The sequence below is a fragment of the Ovis canadensis genome, chromosome 23 (assembly GCF_042477335.2).
Source record: "Ovis canadensis isolate MfBH-ARS-UI-01 breed Bighorn chromosome 23, ARS-UI_OviCan_v2, whole genome shotgun sequence".
NCBI classification, from domain to species: Eukaryota; Metazoa; Chordata; class Mammalia; order Artiodactyla; family Bovidae; genus Ovis; species Ovis canadensis.
This window is the reverse complement of record NC_091267.1, coordinates 50,752,452-50,770,711: the sequence shown is the minus strand read 5'-3', so window position 1 is coordinate 50,770,711 and position 18,260 is coordinate 50,752,452. Positions and strand designations below refer to the sequence as shown.

The 18,260-nt window shown below is 34.0% G+C and overlaps 1 protein-coding gene across 2 annotated transcripts in view; it reads right to left on the bottom strand.

The window, feature by feature from the left end:
- The window catches only part of SMCHD1 (structural maintenance of chromosomes flexible hinge domain containing 1), a 123,873-nt gene that overhangs the window by 26,487 nt on the left and 79,126 nt on the right, over positions 1-18,260 (bottom strand). For both annotated transcript variants that reach the window (XM_069568325.1, XM_069568326.1), the window contains 11 exons: positions 15,416-15,495; positions 15,025-15,182; positions 13,368-13,483; positions 12,107-12,171; positions 9,306-9,393; positions 8,613-8,744; positions 7,560-7,709; positions 3,630-3,756; positions 3,343-3,462; positions 2,327-2,412; positions 1,632-1,754 (listed from right to left, as the gene is read on the bottom strand). In XM_069568325.1, coding sequence (XP_069424426.1) covers positions 1,632-1,754; positions 2,327-2,412; positions 3,343-3,462; positions 3,630-3,756; positions 7,560-7,709; positions 8,613-8,744; positions 9,306-9,393; positions 12,107-12,171; positions 13,368-13,483; positions 15,025-15,182; positions 15,416-15,495 — 1,245 coding nt within the window. The remainder of the gene's footprint in view (positions 1-1,631; positions 1,755-2,326; positions 2,413-3,342; positions 3,463-3,629; positions 3,757-7,559; positions 7,710-8,612; positions 8,745-9,305; positions 9,394-12,106; positions 12,172-13,367; positions 13,484-15,024; positions 15,183-15,415; positions 15,496-18,260) is intronic.

The window sequence follows — 18,260 nt, the reverse complement described above, 5'->3', positions numbered from 1 at the left end:
AACACTTTTCTTTTGGGAAACATTCATATGAATTAACAAAAAATTCTCAAACTGTAAAAGCTTACTGGCTTAAATATTTTAAATAGTCTCTTACGCTATTTAATTTCAAAAAACTATTTTACAGATTAAACTACAGTAAATTTTACCAATAACCAAATAAAAATATTTGGCATATTATCAGTTAGGTGATGTACCTTTTTTTCACATTCATTTCTCTACTACTGGGTGTGTCAATTGTTAAAGCATAAAACACACTTAAACCTAAATATAGCTATACCTTTCTAAGTAGATCATTTATGCCAATGATTTTTTAGAAAATAAATCTAAATATCACATATAAGAATCATTTCTTCCACTTTAATAAATTTGGTAGGGCTCAGAATTAATAGTCATTCCCCTGTTTACAAAAACAGCTGACCACCAAACAACTGTATGGAGACTATGTATGGTGGGTATGGAGGTTATGTATGGAGGGTACAGAGGTTAGGGACACCGACCCTTTGATCAACTGGAAATCTGTATGTAACTTCACAGTGGGTCATCCATACCTAGTTTTACATCCAAGGATTTAACCACTAGGCAGTACTGTAGTCGGTATTTAGTTTAAACAAAGTCTTAAAAAAAAGTCTGTGTTTAAGTGGACCCTCACAGTTCAAACCTTTGCCGCTAAAGGGTAAACTATACACCATCCATCTGTATCCACAGGGAACTGGTTCCAGGAATCCCCTTAGATACTAAAATCTGCGGATTCCTAAATCATTTATATAAAATGTCACAGTATTTGCATATAACATTAAGTATATTTTAAACCATTTCTAGATTACTTATCGGAGAAGGCAAGGGCACCCCACTCTAGTACTCTTGCCTGGAGAATCCCAGGGACAGGGGAGCCTGGTGGGCTACCGTCTATGGGGTCGCACAGAGTCGGACACGAATGACGTGACTTAGCAGCAGTAGCAGCAGATTACTTATAATACCTGATACAATGCGAATGCTATGTAAATAGCTGCCAGCATGTGCATGTGACAAACTCAAGTTTGGCTTTCTGGAACTTTCTAGACTTTGCCCCCTCTCAAATATTTCTCCTCTGCAGTTGACTGAATTCAAGGAATTAGAACCTGTGGATGCAGAGGACCCACTGGATTTTAGTCACAAGCGTGTTCAAAGTTTTCTTGCTCAAAGTCTAACACTGCTCAAAGCCTTACTCAAAGGCTGAATTTTTGTGGCTGATTTCAAAAGTCATTTATTACACTGGTATGGTTACATTTACCCGTTATTCTTACCTGATCTGGTAGCAAACACCTGCCCTAACAATGAGAATGTTGTGTCACTGTTAAAAACATCACAGTGTCCACCCAGTAGAGCAATTCCCCCTTATCTGCAACTTTTTTTCCCCCATTTTCAGTTACCCAATCAATAGCAGTCTGAAAACAATAAAGGAAAATTTCAGAAGTAAACAGTTGATAGGTTTTAACTGCACACCATATCAGCAATGTGATGAAATTTCATTCCATCCTGCCTGGGATCCCCAACCACTGATATCATCATGGCTCCACAACCCAGGATCACCCAAAGCCTACAGAAAACAAGACAATAAAATGTCCTGCCTCGTAAAAGGTTGAAACACAAACCTTTCCCAAAACATCTCCACTGCCTTTAGTATAATTTGGAAGAGTACATGATCTTCTGGGTTTTTTCTTTAGTTCTTCCTGTTCTGATAGCTTTCTTTTCAAAAGTGCTTCAATGTGTGGCATCTGTAATTTACAGAATAATTAACTGCAAGGTCAATTACAATGACTCTTGTACAAGGTAGAGAAAACAGCAGAGAAAATCCAACAATTTGGACAACTCAAGTACACAAAAGTTACTACATAGCCATTCTTTTCTTTTGAGAATATGATCATAGAAAGGTAAAGCATCAACCTCACTAATTCTTTTTTTCTTAGTTAAGAATTATATGACCTATAATAAAACTTATGAGTTATACACATAAAGAATACAAGTTCTAAAAAATCTATTGTCTTTTGTCACTTTCTCTCATTTTCTTTGCCACCGATTATTACTTAGGCCACTTCAGTGCAAGTTCTCAACTTGGTATATTATTAATATAACTTACTAGTATCATTAGATCAGCAACACAAACTGCAATTTCTCTGAAAAGAGCACTCCATTATTGTTAGCCTATTTCAATATCCAGTTATAATCCCCATACGGCTTAGGACCCCAAAACAATAGTGTCAACATTCCAAATAAAATATGAATGAGTAAAAACAAATTGTAGGCTAGAATTAAAAAAAAAACTTTCACATATACTTGGAAACTGTACCTGCTGTGTTGAAGAAATGTCAATATTGTGGTTTTTCAGTTCATTTCGCAACTGGGCCTCTTTTAATTTTGCTTCTTCAACTTGGCCTAAAATTAAAAACAAAAACTATCAATTTGTGATAGCTCTTATAATAGTTTTTAGAAAACGTTTTCAATCCCTTGTTTTTTTCCTTTTAATGATTGATGCTAAAATGAAAAATGATAACTATTATAGAAATCTTAAATTAAAAATCTAAAATTAACATTCACATCTAATATACAAAAACACAAAATGAATGCAACTGGAGGTATCATAAACTGCAAACTACAAGTAATCATGGATAAGTTATTTAATTCTAATCCACATGCGTATATGTAATATATACATAATTACATATGGTTATTCTAAAATGAGACTTTTTAAAGAACAATTTTTAGTACTACAAGTTTTGCATTATTTCATTACTTAGTTGATATTATCCTCTAAATATCCCTGACACGTGAAAAAATTTGACAAATGGAAAGCAATGATAGTGCACAACTCAGTAAACACCCTAATAGTACAGACATTATTAAAACCTGTAGCAAATATGCCATGTATTTATTAAAAAATAAATTAGCTATTTCTCTGCTGCAGATGTTTGTAAATTAAACTACACACAGTCAAACTAAAACTTAAATTACACATCACTTTTTCAGTTATATTGTCATCTAGTATCTTTTGCCAAATGCTAAAGCTAAATATAAACCTTATTATTATGTCAAAACCCTTACATTTATATGGATTCAGATTCCTAATAAAAATTGCAGAATTTTGTAGGTAAGCAAGATATACGTTTATTTAAAGACAAAAACACTTCACCTTAAGACTGAATGATGAGTCATATGAACCATTGCTGTTACCTTTCTGCCGCGCCCTGCAGCTCACTGCTAAGTCCAGGGGAAGCAGACAACGTTTGGGTCCCATGAACTCAACCTTCTATCTCACCATTACCCAAAGCATCATTTTCTAGCACTTCTGAACACAAAATGACTTACACTTCATCTCATCAAGAAGCTGTTTGCTGGTATCAAATAAAGTTCTGTACACTGTAATAGACTTGGATAATTGGTCCTTTTCTTTTGTAAGCGCTGCCATTTGTTGCTGCTTCTTAACATCTAGGAAAAAACATTCAGATAATTTATTTCAATTTTTAAATTGTGACTTTTCCAAAATGTCATCACAAGATTAGATAATTAGTAAGCACCATTTAATGGAAAGCAAAACAGTTATTCAAAGTACCACAAACTCAAACAGTTTATCTTCTAGTTTCCTAGAAACTTACCATTGTAAAACATAAATGGTAGAATATATGATTCTAACGTTCTTGATAAAGCTGGCAGCCGAGGCTCAAACACAATAAAATACTCAGTACTATCCCTTCCAGGACTATTTTCTGCTAGCACTAGACTCTGTATAAAGAAAAGAGCAGTAAGGAAAAACCAGTTTTGAAAAGATATTTGTAAATATACAAATGTTATATATCTCATTGTGCTATGTTTTCAAGTAAGTGGTAAATTTAAAAGGCAAAACTGACTGACCTGTGAAGTTCATTAAGCATTCACTCAAACATCAGCAGCACCATCCAAGACATAAAACTCTTTGGTATTGGTTTGAAAGCCAAATTATCTTATCAATAAATAGCTTATGCAAAAATTATATACAATAGAAAACTACGAGAAAAAGTATCTTCCAAACCAGAAATAACAATGGCTTCTTATATCTTGACCAGAAATGGCTTGATTTCGATCTTTAAGTTGAAGCAGTATGAAACAACTGATGGTGTGAAAGTTATAAAAATAATCACAAAAACGTACACAAAGCCCAGTGCTGAGCTTAAGTTACAGCTGTTACCAGGGAAGCAGGCCCATCAGTCCCAGGTGACCGAACAAGAGGTCCTGAAAAGCTCTAAAGATTTGGGCTTTTTAATGTATTTTTCTTCATTAATGCACACACACAAAAACTTCTGATATGTTATAGCACACAGCTTGTAAATAATGCAATACAAAGATCTATATCCTAAATAATCTTTTCAGTCTTACATGGAAACAATGGGTACTAGCTGTTTTGTTTTTTAGACCATAGTAATCAAGTTCAGAGAAATAAAATTTTTAAAAATCTAAATCAACAGAACACCACAGAACAATCTACAAAATAATAAAATAAGTCTATCATTAAACCAATGCCCAATCCCACTTGGTTTCTGAAAACTGTTTTCAATGTACTTATATGAATATAAACACAAAAATAAAACTGCTTACACTTAAAATATAACAAACTTTACTGTAGCAATTTTCTATCAGCACTAATTTTGATCTGTCAATCAATTCAAGTACATGTTTAGTTATTAATTTTTTACATTTATGCATAGTATAGATATAATTTCTTTCACTGAGTGATGAACATTTTAGTAAAAAATGTTAGCTAGTATTTATAATACAGCAAAGAAAGAATCTTTATATACCTCTTGGTGCGTTCTCTAGACTAGCCAGAGAAATATAATGACTTGTTAAAAGTTTATTTTAATAGGTAGTATCAAATTTCTCTTGAAAATGTTTACATCAATTTATCCTCTCATCATTAGTGTGTAATATCCAGTTCCCCTGATGCTTGGCTAACATTTATTATCAAGCTTTTCTAAAAAATGTATTAAAAACAACCAGTCATTACTGTTTTAACTAGCATTTCCCAGATTACTACTTAGGTCATTCTTCTTGTTCACTAGTTATTTATAGCTACTCTTCCACTAACTGCCTGTTTATATTCATTATCATTTATTCTTCTACTAGATTGTCTTTTTTCTTATTGATTTGCAGGAAGTTCTTCAGAATATTTTAAAAATATGTTCAATATACTGTACTAATGTATTATTATACCAAAATATTATTAATCCTCTATTTATATAGTTAAATATAAAATCTTATCCTTGATGTCTTATTTAAGGAGGCCGTCCAAAACTGGATTCATATACAAATGGCAACTTGAAATGCAAGCAATGGACAAATACATAGCAGAGTAAAATGTAGATCAAGGCGGCAAATGATAAAGAATTTGAATAACACAATTAACAAACATGAATAAATATAAATTTAGATTAAAGCTTTAAAGAAAGCAGTACACATTCTTTTCTAGCAAATGGGAACATTTACAAATGACTGTTCTAGACCTGGTGTCTCTTAAATGTCCCTAATGACAAGAATCACCTGCACAGATCAGATCAGATTCCACAGCCCTGCCCCAGACCTATCAAATTAATACATGGTCAGGAGCCAAGTAGGATCTGAGAGATTTCTGCTTCTTCAACATGATACTAGGAACCTCTAGTGGAAATTCACATGCATGACATGAAGCTGACAGAACATGTAGCTGTGGGAGAATAGTTTATGTCACCATCCCAACCTCAGAAATGCATACAGCAGGGTAACCAAATGCCTGTAACTGTGGCCAAGGAACAGGACAGAGGTAACCTGGATACAGGGAGTGGGCACCTATGTTCTTCCAATACAAACCGGCTCTGCATGTTCAAAACGTCTTCCCCGTGCTGCTGTTTTTCAACTTGTGGTTTCATTACCTAATCTTTGTTAGAGTATAAGAAAATTTCACTTTATCCTCAACCATGGTAAAAATAAAAGAACAACGGTAAATATAAGTAGCAACTGACACTTGCCCTCAATGTCAAGGAATGAAAAGCAGCAGCATGGATGCAGCTGACTGGAAAATCCTACAACCTGAAGAGAATCTTGGCCCAGTACTGCCAAGTCTTTCGAATTCTCCAAATAAACCAGGAATCTAGAGATGTTCAGTTTGTTCGTTGGTCTGGCAAAGACCATTACAGCATTACAGAAAAAAAATCTCTTTCTGAAAATTCAGGAATTTTTTAAGTGTTGAAAACTAATTAAAATGGAAATGCTGTGATGGTCAGTCTTTGCCAGACCAACCAAGAAGTCGAACTGTAGGCCAGGTGCAAGATTACAGATTCCCCAACTGTAAACCTAATATTGTTAAAACAATGTGAAGAAAGCTGATGGAAACATTGCTGATAAAACTTTGCAAAGAAACTACAATTTCACTTCAGGATTGATCAAATAAATTATAACCATCAACACAACAATGTAGATTTATTCTCGAGACACAGATATATGTATGGATGTCAGAGTTGGACCATAAAGAAAGCTGAGCACCAAAGAATTGATGCTTTTAAACTGTGGTGTTGGAGAAGACTCTTGAGAGTCTCCTTAGACTGCAAGGAGATTAAACCAGTCAAGTGTAAAGGAAATCAGTCCTGAATAGTCACTGGAAGGACTGATGGTGAAGCTCTAAGACTTTGGTCACCTGATGTGAAGAACTGACTCATGTAAAAGACCCTGATGCTAGGAAAGATTGAAGGCAGGAGGAGAAGGGGATGACAGAGGATTGGATGGCATCACCAACTTGATGAGCATGAGTTTGAAAAAGCTCCGGGCATTGGTGATGGACAGGGAAACTTGGCATGCTGCAGCCCATGGGGTCGCAAACAGTCAGACACAAGTGAGTGGCTAAACTGAACTGACAGATATATAGCAAGGATGTGTGAAATGAGAAAAGATTTCATTAAAGTGGAGTTCTATTACATTAATGAAACTTTACACCCTCCTCCATGTCTACATAAATCACATTCATAGGACACCCACGCGGTGTTAGTGTATATACAGAAAAGTGTGGAAGGTTATACACTGAATTGCTAATCATCAGTACCTCTGAATGGTGACAGCACAGTGATTATTTTTTTATGTTCTCTCACTGGGTATGCTTTATATAAGCAAAGCTATTTCCATTTTGGAAAAAAAAAGAATAACAAAGATAAGCTAGTTTTACTAAACTTTTCTAGATATGTGTACATTTTACCTGGGCTATGTTTGATTCTATTTCTATCCACAGGATGCTGGCTTTTCAATGAAACATGATTATACTGTCGCTGAAGTTAAAACAATCCAGTCACAGAAAACAGTCATCCACAGGGGAAAAGAAAAATAGGGTCTTTTTAACAGTAAAAATGATAGTGGGTTCAATGTATAATAGCTCAGAACAAAAATCAAAATATCTTAGCTGACTTTCCAATTTAATGCTATAGTTAGAATATCATCATAGCTATACATACAAAAGAACAAGCATAATAATATTGTGGTTTAAACTATTAAATACCAAAACCTTATCTACTAGAAGACAAAAATATTACCGTGATTTCAGCTGAACCTTTCACAAAGGGAAATTCAAGTGTTCTAATTTTCCCATTAAAGAGAGGTATGTCATCTTCCTCATTAGAACCTTTGATGGTAGCCATTACAGTGCCAACCAAATCAACTCCAGTATGATTGTTGTAGTCATCCTTAAAGTAAACAATAGAAAGTTTCAGAAAACTAATTCAAAGAAGCAGAAAAAAGATCAAACCAGAGAAGGACATGGGAAAATCAGAAATATGACCTATTTATAAAGCTCCAAATATTAAATCACCCTGATCCTTCTTACTCCAAACACAGAATTCAGATCTCAGAGTAAGAGCTCTATAGGCAGGAAATAATCCCAGAAACCATAAAAGAACCAAAAGTTTCCACCTAATACAATGACTCCCAACTTTATTAAAAGGACTCATATTTTAAAAAGTGTTATGTACCTTCAGCATCTATTTAAGGTCGAGGGAAAACTAGTTTAAGAACCAGTTAAGTTTCATGGTCTAAAAATAAGAAAATACACTGAAGGCGTTAACAACCCTATTTGCCAAGTTTTCCAAAAAATGAAGTCCCACTAGTGTTATTTTACATACTGTTGTTAATATTCTTCGCAGCCCTATTTTTGCTTACCCTCTGGGTAACCAGGAAGCTTTAAGGAGCTCATTATGATCAGTCATGATGGCAAATCTCTTCAAAATACATACTTAATTACTTCTTGCCCCTCACTGAAATGGACACTGAAGAATTGACTTACTTAACACATTCATAATGCTCACATGAAATAATGGATTGAAGATACACGTTAGTAAAGGTAGGCAGATTTCTGCATTTTTTAATCACTTCTGCTTAGTATATCTGGATTTATTTTATGTATTATTGAATTCATTCTCTATTTGTATTTAAGTATAAAGATACTGATAAGCCTTTCATTAACTTGCATAAATTTTTTCTATAAACTTAAACAGAATAATTCAGATAGGATTCTATAGTAACTATCTTGCACCTTGAAACTAGGAATAATTTTTGTTACCCTTGGTAATTTGGAAGTAAATAAACATTACCGTGATATGAAGATACAAATCTTTGACCAGGGTCCTACTGGCAACTGAGCGAACATTTGAAACAGCTGGTGTAGCTGGCTGAATTTCAGGAACTAACTTCACAGGCTGATTAGGTAGAACATCCACTATAATCTAAGAAAAGGAGCATTCTTATTAACAACACACTAATGGTTTAGTAAAGACAAAGAAACAGAGCATATCCTAAATGAAACGAAATACTACCTTCCAAAACATATTTCCATTAAATTCTTAAAACCAATCAACTTTTTAAAACATGTAATTGTTAAAAAAAATCAGTGCACTAACAATAATGAATGGAGATGATGTACGTTAAAACTACCTTAAAACTTCATTATCTAGAATCCATTTCATTATCTAGAAATGTTATTAACTGAAACATTTTCACATACAACTGATAGGAGCAACCCTGACCATGATATAGATTAAAATGTTTACTAATCAAGTCCTCAATATAAACAGGGATAAAAAAAGTAACTTCTGTATCAGGTCAAGTTTAATCAACATAATTTAAGTATATATTATTCTAAAATTCCTGAAGATGGCATTTATACCTTTCATCCAATGATCAAACCACTTTTAAACAAAACACTTCAAACACCTCATTTCTCAACCAAGTAAGAAAATGTGAAGGTAACTAAAGCTAACTGCCATGCATAAAAAGAGTAAACAAACCTGCTCACTGTTAAGAATATTTGCTTTATCCATCGTAAAACCAAACTGGATACAGTATGTCCCCACCTTGTTAGGAATTGCTTTATCCCTAAGTTAAGAAGAATGAGATAAGATCACTGGTAACTTTTAAATAAACGGGAAACAAATTCAAAGCATTAACATTTCTTTTCCTTCCATGAAAAGTAAATGAGTAAGAGAGTTACTTTACTACATTCAACTTCATTCATCAAATACTTCCTGCAACATGAAGCTTAATATCAGTCCCTCTTATCTAGACATTCTATCACAAAACATCTAGAACAAAAGCTCTGGAAGTGGTAAAAATTGAATATAAAGTTGATAACGTAGTAAACACAATAAATGCTGAATTACATATCAAATGAATTTAGCTTCATTTCCACACAAACTTTCATCTCAGTTTTATATTTCAAGTTTATAAACTATCCAACTGGTCTTATGCTGCTTTGTTTTCCATTTATATGTTCTAAATAAATAACTATGTAACTATATATATACAAAAGATATTTTTTGTAACTAAATTACCAATAAGGAACTTAGTAAAAGGTAGACTTGCTATTTTGGCCACAAACACAATGAATACAAAAATGATGGAGCAACCAAATAAATAAAATTTAGGAGTAAAACAACTATATACTGTATCTATCTATCCATATATATATATATGTATAAGGAAAAATAACACCTACTGCCTCAACAGATGATGAAACCTAATGTCATTCATGATAAATAGAAGTTCTTTTAGTAATGATTACAAATGAACAGCCTGATAACGATACCTACCCAAAATAAAGACCATAAAGCAAACATCATAGTTATGAGTGAAATGCTGAAATGTCCCCTTTGGACTGGGAATGATTTCAGAATAATCACTCTCATTGTATCCACTCAACATTTGACTCTAAGTCCTAGCCAGTGAGGTACAGCAAGGAAAAGAAATAAAACAACTAAGGATTAGAAAGCAATAACCTATCATTATTCACACAGATGAGTGTATAAATACCTAAAACTTTGTTTTTGCTACTGGTCTGTAATAAGATAACAAAACTCAAAACAGTTAGATACATATATAGTAATATGTATCTATAAGTGCACACTGAAAGGACTCAATTCCAGTGTGATTACATTATCAGATTCAAATTATTGAAAATTACAATAACAAAAACCCCAGAAGGCAAACAAACAGTAAAGTATGGGAAAAATAAGTCAATCAAAACTGTCCCTGAAAAACATAAGGAGGCTGATATACTAGACAAGGACTTTAAAATAAGTGTTATAAAGATTCTCAAAGAATTAAAAGAAGATGTGGAAAAAAGTCAAGAAAGTAATGTACAGAAAAAGACAAAAATATCAATTAAAGAGAAAACTTAAAAAGAAACCAAAAGCAAGTTCTGCAGCTGAAATGTACAATAACTGAAGTGAAAATTTCACTACAGGTATTCAAAGGCAGATTCAAGTACGTAGAATTAATGAACTTGAAGAGAAGACAGTGGAAATTATACAGTCTGAGGAACAGAAAGAAAAAAGATAGAAGGAAAGTGAACAGAGTGTAAGGGACCTGAGATACATCAAGTGGACCAACATATACACTGTGGGAATTCAAGGAGAAAAAAGGGGAAAGTATGGCAGGGATAATTTTTGAAAAATGGCTGGAAATTTCCCTAGTTTGATGAAAGACATTAATATATACATATCCAAGATGCTCAAGGAATTCCAACTAAGAAAAAACTCAAAGAGACCAACACCAAGACCCACAAACACAACTTTCATAGGACAAAGAAAAAGAATATTAGCAGCAGCAAGAGGAAAACAAATCATTACATACAAGGCATCCTCAACAAGGTAATTTCTTATCAGTAAGTTTGTAAGTCAGAAGGCAGTAGGCCAATGTTCTCAAAGTGTTAAAAGAAACTGTCAACCAAGAATGTTACTTCCAGCAAAACTGTCCCTCAAAAGTGAGGGAGAAATTAAAACATTCTTAGAAAGGAACTCGCTGGTTGGCCAGTGGTTAGGACTCAGTGATTCCACTGCAGGGAGGGGGGGACCAGGGTGGGGGTCGGGGGGCAGGGTTTGATCCCAGGTTTTGGAACCAAGATCCTGCATGCCATGCAGCATGGCAACATTCTCATATAAACAAAAGCTAGGAGAGTTCATTACCACCACACCTGGCCAAAAAGAAATGGTCAAGGGAGTCCTACAAGGTAAAATGAAATGATAGTAACTTGAAGTTTATAGGGATCTCAACAAAGTTAAACACACAGGTAATTGTGAATGCTGGTATTACTGTTAACAACAATTTGTACCTTTTGTTTTCTATTTGGCTTAATAAACTAATACATTTAATGAAATAAAGCAATTGTTAGTTCAAAAGGCAAAAAGACATTTCTAATAAGTGAAACCTTAGATACCACGTATCCAAAACCATTTACAGATTTCAAAGTATAGAAGAAAGAAGCATCACTTAAAGTCACATAGTTAAATAAAAAAACTAGTTCAGTTTTTTTATTTTGTAAGATCTTAAGTTTAGAATTATAGAAATCTCCCATATAATAAAATATTATAAATGTGCTGACAACAGAATTCTTCTGATGTTTCTGATAATTCTGAAAGCAAATATATCTATCACAACAATCTTGCCCCAAATCATTTTGCAAACTTTGTAGACAAAATACTTTCTATTTGATCATAAATTATTTCTCCTTAGCTAAACAGGCACATGTTGCCAATGCTGATTAACTCTGTAACAAAATATGCATTAAAATATGAAATGATTTGAGAAATACCTGAAGTAGAAGCAGCCATCTTCTTTGTCATTATCCTTTATTTTATTACAACTAAATATTTCTGCCTAGAAGGAAAAGTGGGAAAGGAGAAGAGAGAAATCACAAACATTTAGCATAGTATATTTAGGATAGAAACTTACCTTACCTTTACCAAGTGTGAATCCAGATTACATGTAGATTGATAAATATAGACAAACATGTCTACATATATATATCTTTATCATGAGTGTGTGACACAAAAATGAGATTAGTCACAGTGGAAAGATATACCATTAATTATTAAAGGACATATAACAGATCTTAATGGTGGTGACGTAATTTTAAGGTAATAGCAGCTTGGTGGGACTGATGGTATAAATTAAGGAAGCTAGTTTCCTAAACACGACTAAATTAAAACATAAATCCTAAAAGGCATTATTAAACCAGGACCCCAGATATAGTTTGGTTTATTTTCCACTGAGAGGTCTGTTTCAGTTTGGCACTGTCTGGTATGGTAGCCCATAGTGACCACTGAGCGCCTGAAACGTGACTGGCTCAGACTGAGGGATATAAGCATAAAACACAGCAAATTTCAAAGACCTGGGAAGATGTGAGCATGCAAAACATCATTATTAAAATGATGATGTTTTTAAAATGCTGAGTACATGGTGAAATGGTTAACTTTTTAACATATTAGTTTAAAACTGTATTAAAATTAATTTTATTTATATCTTGTTAATGTGGCTACTAGCAGAATTTAAGTATCACATGCAATTTCAAAGACCTGGGAAGATGTGAGCATGCAAAACATCATTATTAAAATAATGATGATTTTAAAATGCTGAGTACATGGTGAAATGGTAACTTTTTAATATATTAGTTTAAAACTATATTAAAATTAATTTTATTTGTTGTTAATGTGGCTACTAGCAGAATTTAAGTATCACATGTGGCTAGTATTGTATTTCTACAGGATTGTGCAGCTTTAGACTCTCAAATCGTCTGTCTATTCCACTGCTCTGTACTCTACCAATCATTTTTCTTTCTCTCACTTTCTATATTATCTCTTAATGATATTTAGTGGTTTTCTGTATTGTGCTACTGCTCTTTAGATTTATTTCTGAAACATACCCTGGTATATTTTTTAAAAATCTAAGTGATGGAATCAGTTACTTTCTAGTTCTACAGGATATACACACTGTATTTTTATATTAAACTACATTTAATTTTATGTTAAATCTAAGAGCTACTTTTAACTTCTAAAATGCTTTCTATGACTTACATTTGCTGGCGGTCGGTTCCCACTGTTTGCCAATTTCCACATTTTCATGGAAATACGTGCTGGATTAATATTTTTAATGATACTGTCATCTTCAGAAATAACAGTAATCATAAAATCTGTAATGGGGAACATTAAAGAGTTATTTTCTTTCTAGTTCAATTAGTGGATTTGGTTGAATAATTATATGTCTTAAAGCATACATCTTCTTTAAATGTTAATAATAAAATTCTGATGAAGAAATAAAACTATTCTTTAATTAGTCTTCCCCAACTATTTGTCTACAGAATTATACAATCATAACAGGTACTGGATATAGATCAATAGTGCTAAACCTCCCACAGAAATCTAATAAATACATCTTTGATCCTTCAGTATTGTTAAAGGTGATGATGTACAACTGTCATGTGTTTGTATAAACACATTATGTTCCTACTTCATGCCACAAACGATGCTATAAAGCGAGAAAAAAAAAATCTTTGCCATTAATAGTCCTTTGTCTTATTTTCACAGTCTGCCAAGCAAGACCAAAAAGGTTAGACCATGTTATCTGCAGCACAGGGAACTATATTTACTATCCTGTGATAAACCATAACAGAAAAGAATATGAAAAAGAATGTGTGTATGTATGTATAACTGAGTCACTCTGCCGTACACCAGTGATTAAGACAACACTGTAAGTGAATTGTACTTCAGTAAAAAATAAAAAGAAAAGTTAGACTACTAAGACTCAGCAATCTAGGTCAAATGGTTACAAATCTATATGCTTTACGTAGTCTGTGAATACAGTGTTTACTTTCTTTTATGATTTTTCAATAGCATACCAGAGTTAAACTAGTAATATTCCCTTATATTTATCATCTATAATATTCACTGGTCACCTATTACAGTTTTTACACAGGAAGTAGGACTTATCTCCTTGAACAGATTTAAAAGTTTATGTATATACATAATTATTTAAAAATATTGTTAAATTTCACTTTAAACTTTCTGGTCTGCTTCTTTCACTGCACAGGAATTTATCCATTCAAGAAAATCAAAGTCTTCAAGAAAATGACCTATGCAAAGCAAATATAATTGCCTATTGACTTGACAGCTGCCATATTACACAGGAATCATCTGCTTAGTTGACTGTCTCCTACATTAGGCTGAACTCAATGAAAACTGCCATGTTTATTACTGGAACTAACAGTCTAGCATAGTGGGGGGACATAGCAGGTATTCAGTAAATGTTTGCTGTTACAAAGTGTCTTTAATCATAAATTATGGATGCATTTCTCTCCAAATTAAGTTGAAGAGTCCTCAATTTGGTTTAACAGTACAACATATTTAGTGGAACACACACTCGCAGCTCCTGCCATTCAGCAATTCATACTTCTTTGGCAGAATCTCACAATTCAGTGAATGAATAAACACAAACTGAACTACTTAAAGCTATCAGCTTATACATGAACTTTAAGTTCATTCTTGACCATTAAAGCAATGTAGGATATAGAGGAGAGGGAAAATAAAGCTAAGTCAAATATGCTTTCTTCGTCATTTAAAAGTTCACAGCATGATTGCTTTTTTATCATGTTGAACACCTGGGATAAATAATTTATCCTATTAATCTAAGAGGCAAATTATCACCACAAATTTATTTTAAAACTGAATTACTCACCAGTGAAAATACCCCCTGCTAAAAAGGAAGCATCCTTGTCATATTTAACATTGAGACGAATGGGTTTTTCAGGGTCTGGAAGAATCATTAACTTAATTATGGGTCCTTCTATGGTATTCTTGTTATAAATGGCTTTAACCTGCATAATATGTTCTCCTCTAAAAAGAAAGAAAAAGGGAAAGGGAGGAGCGGGGTTCAAATTGTATTAGTTATAATTAAAAATTCTGAGACAATTTATACAAAATTTAACTCATTTAGGAAACCTCTCTACTCCTGTTTCATTCCAACTCCTAACTAACACTAAATAGCAGCTATGTATTACTCTTAACTTCAAGTAATAATAAAAATCAATCTCTATAATACCAATAACTATCAAACTCTCAGTTCTTACCTAGGGGCAAAAACACTGAGCACTCCAAAATTAGCCCTGCCCCTTTCGTCAGTTTTATGCTGTTGGTTTGAAGGAGTGAGCTAAAAACAGAACAAAATGGTTAATTAGAAAATTCTACAAATCAAATTTCTTTTCCTCTATTACTATTTAAAAAGCTACATTTGCACACACTCTAAAATCTAAAATTGTCTAATTTAAACTAGCTGAAATAATATACGTAATCACATAATACAAAGGATAACAATCCTTCACATTGATCAGTTAAACTAGAATTTTGTGTATTTCAATGATTCAGTTGCAGAATTCAGTGTTCACTCTTTCAATAACTCCGATATATCAAACGAAGTTTGGTCACATAAATACAGAAGGTATATGCCAAAATCAGGGGGTTGTGGGAGACAGTGCAGGAGAAATAAACATAAATGCACATACATAATTTTAAGTCAAGGCAGAACACCATGTCTGTCATTAGTTACTTCATCCTTCTCTTAATGTTTACACAGATGTGCTTCTTAAATCTTTGTTGCAATACTACCTTTGTAGTGATAATCAAGCTTTTACTTTTAAATGATTAAGAATCAGTGGCCACATTTCCTAATCACCTGTTAGAAGAATCTTTCAGTCTTTTGCAGATGCTTCTCTAAAAACGAGGATCATACTCTTATTTGGGGTACAATATAATCATTATTTAACTCTCTTGGAAGCAAACACTAAGAACAAAAGTAAATTCGAAGACTGGAGTAGCAGAAAATCAGACTCTCCTAATCCTACTACTTAACATCTGTTTAACGGAACCTAAAGATTAGGTAATTATGGTACATGCAAAAAAAAAAAAAAAAAAGGCAATAGTTGGTGAGACACAAGTGAAAAAGAGTAATTCAACTGCTAAAATAAAACCCTGCATTTCTGTCTCATTTACCTTCCAATCTATCCTTTCTCAACCTATCTTTTTCAGTCTTTCTTCCATCTGGGTCCTAAATCTTTGCTGCTAAGCCAGAAGTCAGTCTTCTATTTCAGGTTATATAACAGCAATACTGTAGTCCTTTTTGACAGGCCTAAGACTTTTGACCCTTTTTACTTTACTTTGAAAATCAGGCCATGTGGATGACAAGTCATTCCTGGCACTTTAACCTCCTGTAGAGTTTTTATTTACTTTTTTTTTTTTTTAACTGCACACATGGCTTACGGGATCTCAGTTCCCTGACCAAGGTGCACCCATGCCCCCTGCAATGGAAGCACGGAATCCCAACCACTGGACCACCAGGGAATACTCTTCTGTACAGCTTTTAAGATAAACAAGTTGAGTTCTGTGAAATCCTTACTGAAATTCTTAACTAATGGATTAATTTCAAGAGAACTGTATACTTACATAATACAAACTGTTTGTATCTACTAAAATTATAAAATCTCTGGAGGGATACTCAAGCCTGGCTGAATACAATTCCAAGATCTCTTTTTCTGTGTTGCCTGGCAACAACCTGGCTAGGACAAATGAGTTCCCTTCAACTAATAGGAAAAACTTGTCAAAATACAACCTTGCAAGAGCCTGACAGCACCTTCCCCTTTCCCTCGCAGGAGGGCATCCAACTTTGTGCAAGACATCCAAAGTCTCCTCTAGATCCTAACCTGACTATTCCAACACTCGTGTTTAACAACTGGTACCTAATCCTGGTACTAGACAGAATGTGGACCACTGGAGAAGGGAATGGCAAATCACTTCAGTATTCTTGCCTTGAGAACCCCAGGAACAGTATGAAAAGGCAAAAAGATAGGACACTGAAAGATGAACTCCCCAGGTCGGTAGGTGCCTAATATGCTACTGGAGATCAGGGGAGAAATGACTCCAGAAACAATGAAGGGATGGAGCCAAAGCAAAAACAACACCCAGTTGTGGATGGGTCTGGTGATAGAAGCAAGGTTCAATGCTGTAAAGAGCAATACTGCATAGGAACCTGGAATGTTAGGTCCATGAATCAAGGCAAATTGGAAGTGGTCAAACAGGAGATGGCAAGAGTGAACATCAACATTCTAGAAATCAGCTAACTGAGATGGAATGGAATGGGTGAATTTAATTCAGATGACCATTATATCTACTAGACCATTATATCTCCATCTAGAAATGGAGCAGCCACCATAGTCAAGAAGAGAGTCCGAAATGCAGTTCTTGGATGCAATCTCAAAAACGACAGAATGATCTCTGTTCGTTTCCAAGGCAAACCATTCAGTATCTCGGTAATCCAAGTCTATGCCCTGACCAGCAACGCTGAAGAAGCTGAAGTTGAAAGGTTCTATGAAGACCTACAAGACCTTCTAGAACTAACACCCAAAAAAGATGTCCTTTTCATTATAGGGGACTGGAATACAAAAGTAGGAAGTCAAGAAACACCTGCAGGAACAGGCAAATTTGTCCTTAAGAGTACAGAATGAAGTGGGGCAAAGGCTAATAGTGTTCTGCCACGAGAACGCACTGGTCATAGCAAACACCCTCTTTCAACAACATAAGAGAAGACTCTACACATGGACATCACCAGATGGTCAACACCAAAATCAGATTGATTATATTCTTTGCAGAAAAGATGGAGAAGCTCTATACGGTCAACAAAAACAAGACCAGGAGCTGACTGTGGCTGAGGTCATGAACTCCTTATTGTCAAATTCAGACTTACATTGAAGAAAGTAGGGAAAACCACTAGACCATTCAGGTATGACCTAAATCAAATCCCTATGAGTATACAGTGAAGTGAGAAATACATTTAAGGGACTAGATCTGATAAGAGTATTTGAAGAACTATGGACGGAGGTTCGTGACATTGTACAGGAGACAGGGATAAAGACCATCCCTATG